The sequence below is a fragment of the Anoplopoma fimbria genome, chromosome 23 (assembly GCF_027596085.1).
Source record: "Anoplopoma fimbria isolate UVic2021 breed Golden Eagle Sablefish chromosome 23, Afim_UVic_2022, whole genome shotgun sequence".
Taxonomy (NCBI): domain Eukaryota; kingdom Metazoa; phylum Chordata; class Actinopteri; order Perciformes; family Anoplopomatidae; genus Anoplopoma; species Anoplopoma fimbria.
Window position 1 is genome coordinate 3,480,377 of NC_072471.1, and position 16,499 is coordinate 3,496,875.

Genomic DNA, 16,499 nt, shown 5'->3' on the forward strand with positions numbered 1-16,499 from the left:
GAATCAATGTATGTGCAAAAAGAGTCTGGGCTAAAAATGCAGATAATAATAATAATAATAATAATGATTCCACCCTTATTTTTTAAATCCAGCTCATATTGCGTCTGCTGTTAGTGTTTTGAGAAAAGAAAATGCAATTTTTTCAGTGTCATGTTTAGGAACAGGTAAAGAGATAAAGATAAAGCTGTTCGAAATTAAAAAATCTATGGGCTTCAACATCTTAAGAAATGTCTGCACGCGCACAATTTCCCTTCCTTGAAGTCCTGAAATCTACATTAGAGTGTCATTTGAATAGACTTTTCTCGTGAACGTGGTAAACACGACCTTCCTTGAAGGCATCACACCACACAGCTGTTAAAAAAAACGTGATTTATCCTTTAAATATCAGCAATGTCTCAATACTAATGAAGAGGGTCTTAATAAACAGTTGTGCTTCTGTTTACCGTCGCACTGCTGCAGGGATCCATATTTAAACAGTCACACACACACACACACACACACTCACTGTGAGGGCTCTCCAGGAGATAACGGTGAAGTCGAGCTATTTCCTTTTCCTGTTTGTGTGGTACCAGGCGAGCCACCCTGCTGCCACCGAGGAATGTTGATAAATCTAGCCCTGGGCTCTAATACACACACACCAACACGACCACAAACACATATACACACTAACACACACACACAAACACTAACAGATGACGCTCATGTAATTCCACCAACGGCAGAAAAACTTAATACATGTAAACATGACGGGGAATAAACTCCTTGAAAAACAACACAAAAAAAAAAGCCTCCAGAGGAGACTAGACTTTGAATGACTTTGACCCTGCGTTGCCGTAGCTGCCTTGAACACACACACACACACACACACACACACACACACACACACACACACACACACACACACACACACACACACACACACACACACACAGACACACAATAGCTTCCCTCTCTTTCTCTCAGCTCCACCTTCCTCTCACTTTCCTGACCTTCCAGTCCAGGGTGGATGAAAAAGAGACAGCGAGCCCACTGGAACCTTGGGCTGAGTTATGCAGGAGTGAGCTTTGAATAATTGTCCTGCAATATGAGTGTCTCTGATTAATTGCCTGAGATAAGGTCTGCTATTCCCCACTCCTCCCATCTGTACCCCCCCCCCCCCTCCCCTCCACCCTCCCTCCCCAGCTCCAGCTCCCAGGCCTGCCTGCCTGAGCTCCCATAATCAGCCCCGGACTACTGAGAGAGAGAGAGAGAGAGAGAGAAACTATTTAACTGACCCTGTCATCTCGGAGCACGATGATGGCTGTCCTAATTACTCAACAATAACAAAGGCCCTCATTTAGCTCTGACGGCTGCCTGCAATCAGCAGTTCTATGAATAACTTAACAAATAGGAATGAGGGGGAAAAAACGTATTTACAGGCACATTAATTCAAGGCCAAAAGACAATACGTGTCACCTCCAGCTAACTCTGGATTCAGGTGACAATTAGTAGGTGTGTGTGTGTGTGTGTGTGTGTGTGTGTGTGTGTGTGTGTGTGTGTGTGTGTGTGTGTGTGTGTGTGTGTGTGTGTGTGTGTGTGTGTGTGTGTGTGTGTGTGTGTGTGTGGAGGCCTTTTGCACATGCATTCGAGTTAGAGTTTGACTAATCAAACATAATTATTAGTCTAATAAAAGACGTTATAAATAAATAAATGTGTGTCACAGAAGGGTTTGTGAGAACTTTAGGATTTAGCAGAAGAATCTGCCATAATTGTGGTTTAAAAAGAAGACGATGTTTTTGAAATTCAGCATCCAGTAAGTTTGATAATATATATTGATAATATGTTGACAAATGCAGGTTGTCATGTAAATGTCAATATATGTTTCAACACACAACTAAACGCAGGAAGAGTGTTTAAAAATATTCTTTATTTGTTTGAATTTCTCCCTGAACAGATTTAAAATACTTTAAAATAACACCTGTTAACATATTTATGAGGTTTTATTTATTTATTTTTTTAAATATTATGACAGTATATTGCAGTGTTTCTGTAATGGGAGTACTAGTACCCTCAGGGGTTACTTTTCTTAAATGTTATTTTTTTTTAAATATCAGTTATGCATTGTTCCTAAAATAATTATACTTTAAACTATAAGGTTTAATGAAACAATGAAAACATTTAAATGTAAGTTTGATGAACCAAATTTTATTTACAATATTCCTTTTTCCAATGCAATAGCTAACTGCAATAAACTGTCAATTTATGCAACAAAAACATGTTAACATTTGTCTGGTATGACCAGGAAGGCAGTTTCCTTGTGAAGAACACAGAGAACGAAATGAAGAAGAGAGCAAAAACAGTTCCAGCTAAATAACATCAATAACAATTTGGTCAGGTTGTACTTGGCTGAAAGAATATTTCCCACGGGGTACATCAATGAGAAAAAGTTTGAGACCGCCATAATGCATCCAGACTTTTGGCTGTAGTTTTATATGGATGCATGCTGCAAATTGCAGCTGGTGTTGCTCTGATATTCTTCAGTGAGGATCTCTGTCCACCCCACCTGTTTGTGAAAAAAAATAATGAATTTCCCAATACTAACCCATATGTAACCCATCTTAACTCACAAACCCTAAACACACGTAAAGTACACCCATCACACTCAACGCAAAGCTTTCAACTTGCAATTTGATCATAAATTCAAAATATTTTTAGCACTGAGATAGTGCCCTAACAAATTCAAGTAGTGACCATCTATCAACCAAAACACTGTTGCAACCAACTACTGTGTTGCACAGCAGGTTGTTGCAAAAGCAACGATTGGTTTAATCTGTGTTAATGACAGCAGAGGAGATAATCAGAGGAGCCGAGTCAATAATACCAGGACCGACGAATGGGTGGAGTCTCTCAGTGAAGGAGCACCCAGTGAAGGAGTAGATAAGAATTGTTGCATCTACGTTATAGAAGGAGACCAGACCCTCGTCATAATCCACAACAACTCTAACCTTTTCCGGCAGATCATTCACAGAGAGACTTACAGGCTGGCTAGCAAGTGCAATGTACTGTTTTTCATGCATATGAAATAGAGCCCAGATGCCATTTTCAGGGTTTAGTTGAACTTCTCCCTTCCTGTTGACGGACTCTTTGGCCACTCCTAAAATCCATGCAGTCTTTCCTTTAACTTGAACATCATAGTAAAATCTCCCACAAGAGAAACTCTGCTTTCCTAAGACAAAAACTGCTTCATCAAATCGTTTTGAGTTGTCTGGAAGTCCATTCCTCACATCACCGTAGTGTACTTGTTTCCCATCATCAGACAGGATGAGATTAGGGTGTGCTGTGTCAGGATCCAAAGTCACATCCAGCGCACTCTGCCTGAGTCTCATCAGCTCAGCTTCATGCAGCTTCTCCAACTCTTTGCTGGCTGTCTCTGTCAGTTGAACCACTGCAGTCATCATGGCAGTCCTCAGGAGTCCCTCATACGATGCCGGAGGAATGCTGACCTCAGGCAAGTCGTCGGCAAGAGGAGCAGTTTTCATGATTGGGAAGCTCTGGAGGAAGTGGAGGTGGTCTTTTGTGCGGGATAGCTGCTTCACCTCAGTTTGCCTCCGCACCAGCTCAGAGATTTGCTGCTCCATCTTTCGGGTGAAACTCGTGGCCTGCTCCTCAGTTGTTTCCAGGTTTGCTTTGATCATCGCGTTGAACTCGGCATGAGCTCTTTCCAACGACTGCATAAAAGCAGTGAAGATATGAACACCATCAGCCATCTCTCTGTCTGAAGCTTTCTTGCTAATCCAAACCAAATGTTTCACCTCCTCTATTTTCAGCTGTCTCTCCTGGATCTTCTTCTGAATTTCAGCTTCAGTTTTCCGAAGCTCTTTCTTTTTTACTTCATATTCTACTTTCAGAGGAACAATGTGATGAGTACGGTGACTTGAGTCAGCGCAGGACCGACATATTGGCTTTTGTTCGTTCTTGCAGTAGAGCTCCAGAGGTTTGTCATGCTTAGAACACGCGCTGCCCACCATGTTCTCTACTGTATCAAACAGCTGATGAGTTTTCAGGCTGGATGCTGTTTGATGAAGGTTTAAGTTAATTGCAAAGAAAATGGTCAGACAAACCAGGCCGAATGCTAACAACATGCATGACCTCAGGGCTCTCCGTTGCGTTCCAGTAGGAACGTCACAGAAAACTTCTCTGGTTTTGGTAAGTTGTTGCTCTGAGCTCTGTCTGTCTTTCCTTCCAGCTGACTTTCTGAACTGAACAGCCATCTCAGATATAAAAGTATTGATCCCAAGCTTACATTTTCTATCAACATGCTCTTTACACATGGGACACTGCCGCTGGGAATTGAAATTGAAATGCTCTGTGATGCAGTTTTTGCAGAAGTTGTGTCCACATGGTAAGGTGACTGGATTGGTGAACACATCCAGGCAGATGCAGCACAAAAGCTGCTCTTCAGTTGGTAGCGAGCCAACAACTGCCATGTCACGCCCTGGATGGCAAAAGAGAAACTGTGACTCACCCGTGTCAACTTTATACCTTCATACCTCAACTTTTTCCACTGTGAATAGCTTGCATAAACTGTAGTATTTTACAGCATGCATAAAATGTAGCTCAAAGTGGTAGTAACAAAAGATACACTGACAACAACAAAAAGACAACTATTCCTACTACACTGTTACACCACTAATATTCCTGTTTACATAGTGATTATCTAATTTAGCACATTTTACACATTATATAACCATAATAACTTTAAAGTTTCTAAAAACGATTTACACTAAACAACAATTTCAGTTGTGTTTTGTCCAACATTCAAATAACAGCAACCGTTCAAGCCTACATTGGTGAGTATTTTATCCTCTAAATATACATTTCACATTTAGTATCACTTTAAGCACAGTAACCAACTGTACTTACCTTTGTACGCTAAATTGTGATGAAATACGTTATATTTATCTTCAAATGGAAGCTGATCCGGACTTCGGTTCAGCTGTAAGTCTGAGTGCTGTACTACTTTGTGGTCTGAGTTCCTGCAACAATGAACAGGTGCCCTGCCCAGCTCATGGCATATAAAAGGAAGGTGTGGTATATCACAAACCTAACCGAACAAGTTTATGGAGCTATGCCAGTCTTTCATTTCTATTTTGTTTACTTTACAAGACAAAGTGCAAAATAAACACATTATAAAAGGACATTAAAATACAAATACAAATTTTAAATCCAAAATAAAATAAAAACAAGGTACAACTGAATGAGACAGGTATGAAATACAATAGTTAAAGTCAAACTGCAGCAGCATACAGAAAAGTATTCAGCCTTGCCCTGCAGCTTTCTGGGAGTTTGTTCTAGATAAATGGAGCATGGAAACTGAAACCTGCTTTTCCATGCTCAGTTCTGACTTGGAGACAGAGTGCAGGCAACCTTAGAGGTTATGCTTCTGGAAAAATGGTTTTGTGTAATAGCTATACATTTCAATGTTATTTTGTTATAGTTTTGATCAGCAAATCACTAAAGCCATACCTAATGTGATTTAAATACTACTAAAGAAATTCTTGATAATCATTATTTTTCATTAGTAGGAAAACTCTAGGTGGAATTATGACATTTTGATGTACAGTTGATAAAAGAGAATAGATTTTAAGAGAATAATTTGTGAAAACAGCAGTACAATTGGCTGATATCTGGGATGCATCAGTGTAATGGTTACTGTTATATATATTATTGTACAGATACGTACAAGTATGTTGAACAACTGTTGATAAACGGGTCGATGTTTACAGATCATGGTTTTCTTAATCCGTTCACACAGGAAGGAGACATGTCTGTACGTAATAAAAATGTTTAGCATCAGCAGGTAACAGCTTGTGCTTGAGAGGACGAGTGTGTACATTGACCCCACGCACCGTGAGGAGGATGGTTCGACTGGCAAAAGAATCTCCAAGGATCACAGCTGGAGAATTGCAGAGGTTAGTTGAGTCTTGGGGTTAGAAAGTCTCCAAAACTAGCATCAGACGCCACCTACATCACCACAAGTTGTTTGGGAGGGTTGCCAGAAAAAAGCCTCTGCTGTCAATCAACAACAAACTAAAGCGCCTACAGTTTGCCAAACGTTACTGGGACTTTCAATGGGACCAGGTTATATGGTCAGATGAGACCAAAATAGAGCTTTTTGGCAACAAACATCAAAGGTGGGTTTGGCGTAGACAGAAAGATAGCCATACAGAAAAGCACCTCATACCCACTGTGAAGTATGGTGGCGGATCTTTGATGTTGTGGGGCTGTTTTTCTTCCAAAGGCCCTGGACATCTTGTTAGGATACATGGTATCATGGACTCCATCAAATACCAGCAGATATTAAATGAAAACCTAACAGCCTCTGCCAGGAAGGTTAAAATGGGCCGTGGTTGGACATACCAGCAGGACAATGATCCGAAGCACACCTCAAAATCTACACAAAAATGGTTCACCGACCACAGAATAAAGGTTTTGCCATGGCCATCACAGTCCCCCGACCTAAACCCCATAGAAAAACTGTGGGATGAGATGAAGAGGAGAGTCCACAAGCGTCGACCTCGGAATCTGAAGGATCTGGAGAGATTCTGCATGGAGGACTGGTCTCAGATCCAGTGCCATGTGTTCACCAACCTCATCACGCATTATAGGAGAAGACTCAGAACTGTTATCTTGGCAAAGGGAGGCTGCACAAAATATTAAATGAAGGGGTGCCAATAATTGTGGCACATATATTTTTGAGAAAAATATTTGTTTCATGATAAGAATTTAATGTTTCTTTCAATTATGTTTCTTCAGTTAAAGGTTCAATTTTTGTGAATATTTTGAATGGAAGATCATGAGGATAAACAATAAAGATTTTTTTTCGCATCTCGTTTTTCTCATTTTTACTAAAGGGTGCCAATAATTCTGTTGTAACAGAGTATTTCTACACCGTAGTATCACTACGTTTTTTAAAGTAAAAGATCTGAGTACTTCTCCTATCTATTGGTTCTACAATAACCATGCAAGTGTTGTGATATAAAATGAATAGAATCAAAGTGTTGATCACTGGTGATCTGCTCATCCCTTTTTCTCTTTGGTATTATTGATTCTGTGCATTATGTCCATCATATCAGAGTTGGATGACACTGACCAGCGCAGATCTGGCTTTTTAATAATAAGAAAAAAAATATCAGCCGTACAGACATACTGGTCTGAGCTCAGTCGGGGTGTTTGATTGTGTGTCTGTATGTTTTTTTTTTTTTTTTTTTTTAGAAGGCGAGGAAGCAATCCGCTGCCAAAGTATCAGCTTCTGTAACCGCAGATAGAACCTGGACTTTGTTGAACGGACTATTTACATATCAAACACCCTCCCCGCCTGATGTCGCACCCCGCATTGGAAGACACGGGCAGAAAAGAAGGGCATTTCTTCGAGGGAAAATATATAAACTAAACAAAGGAGTGAAAAGAGTTATAATGGAGGCGAGCGAACAGTGTGGAGCTCCTTTTACCGATAAACACACCAGACCTTTATAGTGTTACAATAAACTGGCAGACCTGGCAACAAACGCACATGCACAGACAGGGCAGTGAAGACAAGTAAAGTTTTGACTGCAATTTCAGAGGGTTTTTTACGGGAGAAAAGATATAGAGAGAGAAAGGGGGGAGATAGATGGGGAGGGGAAGTGAAAGCCGAGCGTACACTTGACACTCAGCTAATGGTAAATCCTCAGCTTTATACTGTAATTTACTGCAGAGCCTTCAGGCCAAACTGCCTTTGAAGTGCTCCGAAATGTCAAATCAATTATTACTTAAATGAAAAAAAAAGAATTCAATTTACCCGTTTCATGATAATCGGTAACATTTCATGATAGAAAAAAGAAAAAAAGAGCAAAGCAATTTGAGACGATTTGAGCCCCGGCTCCGTTTTTCTGTGCTATTCTTTTTTTTTTTATTCATCCTACTCAGATATGCTGATTGGAATATAAAGTTGTTGATGATTGCGTCTTTTCTTCGTCTTTCTTGTGTCATCGCGATCGCAGAAGTAAGGAAAATCAATTTGGCGGCATAATACTCTTCATCAATTGGAACCGGGTGATAATGATGTTCTACACCTGTGAGTGTGTGCTTAGCGAGCGGTGTTAGGGAGAGTGGCGTGGAACAATACGCCTCCTTCATGATTCATTACGTTCTAATGTCGCTGCGTGAATAAAGACGTCGCAGGCCTGCCGAATTACACACTCCCCACACTAATGGCTCTGAAAAATAGGCTAAAACCGGCGCACATGCAGTCGTCCTGCAAGAAAAACTATACAAAAAGTCATTTTTTAAAATATATATCTGGGTACAAAAAGGATCGTTTGCAGGTGTCGTTTGACTGGAGAAGCTCCTATACTACTTGGTGCTGGATTTTTTCAGTCGATACCTTACCAATTCCCAGAGGAAATATGGAGACATGAAGTGACTTTGCAATAAGCCCAAACATTAAAAGAGTTTAAGAGCAAAACTAACTTCTCAAATGCGTCATAAAAATGCATATAAGTGTCTCAGCCCTTCTCGAAAGGCGACCACTCAGACAGTCTGAGTGACTCGTAGGCTGAGTCAGCTGTAGACTGGATGGACGGGGGCGAAGGGGCAGAACAAGAAGTTGGTAAGGAGGGTGAAAAGAGGTAAAAGGGGCAGACGCACTGCCAAGCACCCACATCTCCTTCTCTTTCTGTTCCCTCCCTTTGTGTACCGTGTGGAATAACATACCTTTTCTTCCCTCCTCCCCTCCGTCTCTGTGAAGCGATCAGGGCCCCTGATAGCGATTACAAAAAAAAAAAAAAAACCCACAGGAGCAGCCTCCACACCAAAACAAAGTGTTTTTCAGCTCCTGTTTTTTCAGGGGCCTGGCGCCACTCGGAGTACCGTAAACAATAAACACGGGGCAAACGGCCGAGGGTGGCGTACACTCATCATCACAGGTACAGTGAATCATTGTGAGCGGCTGCCGGTGCATTCAGAAGCAGAGCGTGCAGGGTTGAGTGACAGCTATAAGTCTGCACACTTCCTGTGAACTTCTCGGGCTCGCTGGTCAAACTTTGGCTTCTCCATCTTTTATCGAGTTCACCTTTCCTTTTTTCTGAGGTCGTTATAAAGACTTCCCCCACCCCAAAATAAACACTTTAACCAACATGTGTGCGCTACCTTTTGCTGAATCGAGTGTTAAAAAGGCTCCTTTTCCATCGGAGCAGCCTTCCTATCTTTACATCTTCCGTGGCCGGCTCGCAGCCCCGGCTTGCGTCGAAGCAGTTCTGCTAAACGGTGGACTCGTAGCAAATTGACTATTACTTCAAAGTGGCCTGTGATTATGTCCCTGAGTGATTAGGGAAGGGGGGGGGGGCGCGGCTGTTAAGAGGGAGCCACTTGAGCAATGCCAGTGAACCAGTGAAGGAATGCCGACCGGCGAGGGGAAAAAGCGCCGCCGGAGACGTACAAATCCCACAAAGGCAACGGCCGTGCAGAAAGATGGAAACCCGGAAAGGCAAGTTGTAACTGCACAAGAGTTCGTGAGAAAGGAGCTGCATAAAAGTCAATTAAAGATGTCAAAGGGATGGAATTAAAGATTTTTGATATGTTCTAAAAGAAATAAAAACCCTACCTAGAAATGAGGTTAATGTTATGATGTGTAGACTCTCACGTACACACTTTAAAAAGGGTGCATTCAGGGCAGCGAAATCATTAGCTAAGCACATCAGGGGACAAGACCTCCAAACACTTCCATTACATTCCAATTGTTACCAGATTTTCCAACTTTTCAGCACCAAACTGTTCTTGTTTGCCCTTTTCCCCCTTCATCTCCACATCAAACAGACAATGGAGACAAGCAGAGGAGGAGGAGGAGGAGGAGGAGGAGGGGGGGATGAAAGAAGGAAAGAGAGAGAGAGAGAGAGAGAGAGAGAGACTGTGGCGGTAGAGAGACCCGGAGAGCGAGGCCCTGAACGCCCCGTTTTAATGGGAATAATAAGCTTCTATCTCAGGCAATTAAGTCTGCATTCGATACTTATCTCAGCGCAGAGGTCCACTGTGCCATCTAAAGAAAATGTTTGCGTTTGAAAAACTCCATCACATAAACAAGATAAGGGCGAGAACACGTTTGCGTGCCGCCTATCGCGTCCAACCTCGGGCTTTGTTCTTGGAGGGATAAGTGACTCTGAAGCAGGTTTTTCTAAACCACATGCTGCCGGTTCACAGTAAACTGAATATAACGGGAAGTAGGGAATAAATCATTTTGACTAGTGTGGGTTTTTTGAAGGTTGATATTGCTGCAAATAACTTTAGAGATTTGCTAAAAGTTTGTGCTCAATTGGTCCACCTTCAAAATAAGACTCAGAACACAGTGATATTTTTGGGATTGTAAAATATTTTGCGACTTCTGGGTTAAAATGGGAAGAATATCCACGTTTTACTGTTTGTTTAGCAGCATTTAATTTCATTATTTCATTATAAAGCAGCTTCTAATAACATGCACATATTTAGTCATTTGAATCAGAGGTCTACAACTATTTTACCTTCTGTAGAATGAAGCAAAGTCATTTTTCTGTTTCAGATATTTTATTTTGAAAGAATGTAGGGGTCAAAGGAGGTGAAACTTTTTAAGGATAACACGTAAAAAATATAGAATTGTGGGGGAAAAAGCCAGAGGAAAATATAACAATTTGTGTACTAGAACTATATATATTTTATTATTATTATTACTATAATTTTGTTAAATTTAGTTAAGTATGGGATCGATCTTGTGCGTACCCTCAGGGGGTCCTGACCCTCATGTTGGAAACCGCTGATTTAAAATTTTGTTGAAAAAAATGGTTTTGTGTAATAGCTATACATTTCAATGTTATTTTGTTATAGTTTTGATCAGCAAATCACTAAAGCCATACCTAATGTGATTTAATTACTACTAAAGAAATTCTTGATAATCATTATTTTTCATTAGCTGGAAAACTCTAGGTGGAATTATGACATTTTGATGTACAGTTGATAAAAGAGAATAGATTTTAAGAGAATAATTTGTGAAAACAGCAGTACAATTGGCTGATATCTGGGATGCATCAGTGTAATGGTTACTGTTATATATATTATTGTACAGATACGTACAAGTATGTTGAACAACTGTTGATAAACGGGTCGATGTTTACAGATCATGGTTTTCTTAATCTGTTCACACAGGAAGGAGACATGTCTGTACGTAATAAAAATGTTTAGCATCAGCAGGTAACGGCTTCTGCTTTTTCATTGTAATCGTCACGCGCTACTGAGTCCTCAATCCTGAAAAACTGCATTTCAGATATTCAGACCTACAGTGCAGGACACCGGGTTCACATGTACTCTCACACACACACACACACACACACACACCCATTCACCCATTCACACACTGATGACAGGCTACCATGCAAGGTGCCACCATCAGACTAACATTCATGCAACATCCAGTCCACACCGATGGCAAGCCTTCGGGAGCAACTTGGGGTTAAGTGTCTTGCCCAACTTATAAAATAGATTGCTAAGTATTAGGCAACTGTTCTGATGATTGATTTTGTCATTTTTTAGCCCAATATGTCAAATATTCACCAAAAAGTAAGAATTTGATGCTTATTTTTCATATATATGACAGTAAACTGAATATAATTGGACTATAGACAAAACAATATATTTTAATGATGCCCCCTTGAACTCTTTGACATTTTTTTTGATTTGATTAATCGAGGAAATGATCGTCAGATTTATCAAATATAATCGCTCGTTGCAACACTGCATTTCTTCCTGAGGAGCTCCTTTCTTTTACATGCATGACTATGCTCTTTCAATACTTTATTAAAACTGTCTAATGCATACATTGAGTTAAATACACCAAAAATTACTTAAAATCAAATGGAAATATTCAAAGACCTAATATTTAATTTAAATGCAAAATGGAAATGTTGTGCTCCAAGTTTAAACTCATACAATAACCCAAGAATATTATTTTAAAATAATTTTAAAATATTTATTATTATTTCAGACACAATTAAGTGATATTTTGATGGAAATTTAAAAAGTTTAAAAAGAAATGGCTGTTATTATTAATAGAAGCGGTAGAAATTGTAGTATTTTTAGAAGAAGTGATGGCAGTTTCCTGAGTTTCAGCAGAGAGATTTTGTGTTTTTGTGTCTTTTTATTTTACAATTTAACAAACATGACTTTGGTTTTGTGGAAAAAACTAAATTCATATATGTTACATATTTTTATTTTCTTGTTAAAAAAAACAAAATCTAAGTATTTTGGGCTCTGCCAACTTTCAGTGTGATATACTATTAGTAATATACTGTGTTCCTGAAGTGGAACGGACGGGGTTTTCTCTGTGTTTTCCTTCAGGTCGGGACATGGAGGCCAAACCAACACACTGAGGCCCCTCTGACGCTCAGAGCCAACGCCACCGTGGGGTCACGACCCCGGCCACAGTGTCTCTGAGGTCACGGGGTCGGGTCAATCTAAGGGGAATGTTATCCAAAGCATCATGGTTTATTTGTTTAATTTCCCTTCAAACCCTGGTGTCTGCCTCTGATCAAGATGACTGCGGATTAGACGGAGAGGAGGAGAGAGAAAACTGAAGGAGAGAGAGCCTCACTGCTTCAAATTAGGCTGGAAAAATAATCCTGCATTACCTCAACTAAACATCGTGCTTTAAACTTATTGTCAAAAGTCAAATAAGCTTTACAAAACCACAAAAACACTCTGGGGCTGTGCAGCCGGAGGAGGAGGCGATTCACATGAAGGTCACTCCCAGTGTCATGAATACTTTTCCCCCATTTTTTCCAAACCACTTTTCTATTTTCTGTCTCGTTCAATCTGCTAAACCACTTGCACACCAGACAAGTGTCCGATTCATAAACACTGATCTGATCTCTCGCTCCAAATGAAAAGCTCATAGAAAGACGAGTCGTGCAGGATTTCACATATATATATTATACTTCTTTCTTATTTTTTTTACGTCTTTATGAGGGTTTTTGACTGGAAGCTGCCAAATCTACCTACAGATCTATTTTAGAAATTGTGAATTTATCTTAAGGAATAAGAAGCTTTATCATGTTTTCTGGTTTACATTAGAATTGAGGTAAATCAGTTTTTTTTATATATCCAAACTATTACCGGCCTCGTCACAAAACCTATTATTGAACTGCACCAAATATAGTTAATAGAAAGTACAGATTTTACACAGATTGAAATAGAAGATTAAAAAGCCTAAGCATTTCTGCAGCTGTTGCAGTGATTTATCAGATTAAAAACCTTTGTTTCATAATTGTTATATAGACTTTATGTAAACACTGAAAGATGCTTTCTTACGTGTATTTTGGGGATAGAAAATGTAAGGATATTACCTCAAAGTACTCCATTACAAGTACATTCAAAAATCTAGTTCAAGTAAAATTAAATTAAATTGAAATTGTAGTTTATTTAAGGTCTATCTTGACTATGCCATTACAGTTAAAGCTTTTTTGATTGTATAAAAAGAGAGTGCATTGCAGTTCTCTTTTGATTTTTGTGACTGCAAAATAGTATTTAGGATGCTGCATAAATAACTCTAAGAAATGTTATATATACACACATACAAAACCTTTTTCTAATGTAGTCAAAGGCCATGCTTATCGATGTATATGTTGAGCTAAAGTATAACAGATTTCTTTCTGAAGGGACTTTAACCCGAACCAGTAAACCTTTTTTAACCTCAACACAAAGACAAAACACCTCCTGGTGGCCTGAACCTTCACGCCAACAAAACCTCTGAATGACTTTTCACCCTCTCAACGCTGGAGGCAACGCAACAATGCGCTTAATTTGCTGTGTGAGTACCTGTGTACCTGCTGAGGTGTGTGTGTGTGTGTGTGTGTGTGTGTGTGTGTGTGTGTGTGTGTGTGTGTGTGTGTGTGTGTGTGTGTGTGTGTGTGTGTGTAGATACAGCAGAAGCCCAAACAGCGCGGCGCCAGCAGTCTGCCCTTCCCTTGAGAACGTAACGGCTGAGTGCCATCGGAAAGAGAGACGGACGGGACGGGAGGGGGTGAGTAAGGGGTGAGTGTGTTGAGGGGGGGGGGGTTTGCTTAATATCTGCCCCAATTGAAAAAAGCAGGTAAAGGCTCTCAGGTGAGGCTGCTTTGTCCTCACCAACACGGCAATGAAGCAGATGAAATACCGGAACAGTGATTCAGACTGACACCAGGTTCTTTCCGTCCACGAATAACAATTCACCCCAAAAAACAAGTCACTTCCTGTTTTTTCCCTCCTCTAAAAGAAACAAGAATCTTTGATCTCTTACGAGTGAATGTCCAGCACTTCAGAATAAACTCACTCCACATTTCTACTTCCGAAAAAAAGAACTTCAGCGCCATATGATAATCCCAATGTGCCGACACATTCTCATTTTAATCTGTGGAAGGAGGGAAATGGATGTGTGAGAGAATATGAAAATAAGGTGAATTTAAAAGCCCCCCCAACCTTCGTGCTTACTCCTTCAAAAATACATTTCTGCTGCGCTCGGCACAATCCTAATGCCAAAAACATTTACCCACAGTCCCGCTGGCCTTTTCCCTTCGACCAGGTTCCACTTCACTGCGTTCATTTTTTTTTTTTTAACTCAAATGTTTTCATGTCATGTTTTAAAAACAAAAGAACCAAAATTGGCCGAAGTCGAGTTTAAAGGAGCCAAAAACGACGGAAACTCAATCTGGTTATGGAGCGCGCCTTTTGTTTTCTTTGACTCACGAGTGATTCTTAAACACTTTTTATACGCTAACTAGTTAGACAAATATTTTAGACGAAAATATTTTTGCCTCTGCAGCTTTCTCCACAGGAGGTCGAGGGATTAAAGTTTCATCCTGTATCAAAACTATCCAACCGTATTTTTAAAGGAGGGGTTGGTTGACTTAGCGGAGGCCTCTCTCTCAACGCTACGCCTGTCAATATCATCCTCTCCAGTCTGACGGAGGAATCCAAGCAAAACCTGTCAAACACACAACCCTAATAAAAACAAAAGCAGTGCTGTTCAGACGGCTCTAATTCCCTTGACAGCCTTCCAGCCAGTCCCACTTAAGGTTATTATGGGCTATAAATACGCCGGTTACCAGGGCTAGAATGTCAACGCTGTTTGCCCTCGTTAAGACACATAATTACCTCATTTACATCTCGTTTCCTCCCCAAAATTGGGAGCCATTATGCGCCTACGCACTCCACTCCCCCCCGCCTCCCTCTCATCTCCACCGCCGACGATTAGAGTCATCATCCAATCAGCTTCCGAGCTGCACGTTGGGAGAGGAAAAGGCTCCCATGAGTCGTTCTGGGACGGGAGGCGGCTGGACAGAAATCCGGCAGTGAAAAGGCTCATGGGAGATGAGATGCTCGGACAGGAAGTGCAAGTAAAGGATGTTTTTCCTAGGCAGGAAGTCTTAGCGGTTCATGCAGAGACTACAGAGAGCAACTTTGATACAGATGTTGTTGCACTTAATTATGCATCTGTGTGTTTCATTGTTCCTATGGGTTAAAGTAGAGTTTTAGTGTCTTCTAACACTCAAAATGCTAATTGAGACATTTATTCAACCCCCCTAAAAAACTACAAAAAACACTTGCTGTCTACATGTAGCTACAGTATTCAGTATGCTCTGGCCTGTTTGGCTGAAAATGTGACAAAAGTATTTTGATACCAGGAAGTTTTCTCAGCATTTGTTAGTTAAATTCATTCCAATAAAGAAACTTGTCTTTTGTCAACGAGAAGGAATGAATGCCACCCTGAAAAAATTCAAGTCATAGAAATGCAACGTTTTAGAAATGTATATCTCCTTCCAACCTCTCTGGGTAACGAGTATCAATATTCAACTGTTCGTGTGATATCATACAAAAACGTACTCCTAATTTTTGTGTTTTCATACAAAACCCAGCAACTCTTGTCATTATGCTCTCTTTACATGCATACAGACTTTTCCAATTAAACTTTGGTCTTCACAGGAAACAACTCAGTTAGGTTTTGGCAATAAAAAAAAACCTGGTAAGGTTTAAGAAAAGATTGTCATTTGGGTTCAAATAAATGCTAAAGTGTAGTTTCTGAAGTATACAAGTTACGTGATGAATAGTCATTGACTTCTGGTTTCACACGGGGAGCAAACAGCGATCCTGGCCGAAAGATTGTCGTTTGTTGGACCCATTCATCTCCACTCCCACCTCTGTGGCCTTATGCAGACATTGTACTTCATTGTTCAAGTTCACGTGGATAACATACAAAATAATTTGGTGGGATATCTAGGAATTACGGCGCATCATGAGACCAGCCTGAGTATAGCTCGAAATGCACAAAACCAGACTGAAAAAGAAGTCAAATCTGAAAACGATTGCATGGGAGTCTTTGTCGGACCATGGTAGAAGCTTGTCAATGCTACGCTTTGATTGGCCAGTCTGCATTTGAGGGGCGGGACTTGGCGAAAAGGTCAATTAAGGGAATAGTTTGACATTTT

General features: G+C 40.4%; 1 protein-coding gene across 1 annotated transcript; it reads right to left on the reverse strand.

Moving 5' to 3' along the window:
- Positions 1–2,804: 2,804 nt before the first annotated feature.
- LOC129112820 (nuclear factor 7, ovary-like) lies at positions 2,805–4,466 on the reverse strand. Its single transcript, XM_054625054.1, has 2 exons — positions 4,013–4,466; positions 2,805–3,916 (listed from the first exon to the last, which is right to left on the reverse strand). Exons 1-2 carry the CDS (start codon positions 4,464–4,466, stop codon positions 2,805–2,807), a joined length of 1,566 nt encoding a protein of 521 aa, XP_054481029.1.
- Positions 4,467–16,499: the final 12,033 nt, after the last annotated feature.

Bases quoted from the DNA above. Each gene is read 5' to 3' on its own strand.
- LOC129112820 (XM_054625054.1), bottom strand. From the start codon at position 4,466: ATGGCAGTTGTTGGCTCGCTACCAACTGAAGAGCAGCTTTTGTGCTGC. The intron at 3,917-4,012 runs AGAACATGGTGG...CCTGCGCTGACT, and splicing joins TCAGCTGTTTGATACAGTAG to CAAGTCACCGTACTCATCAC.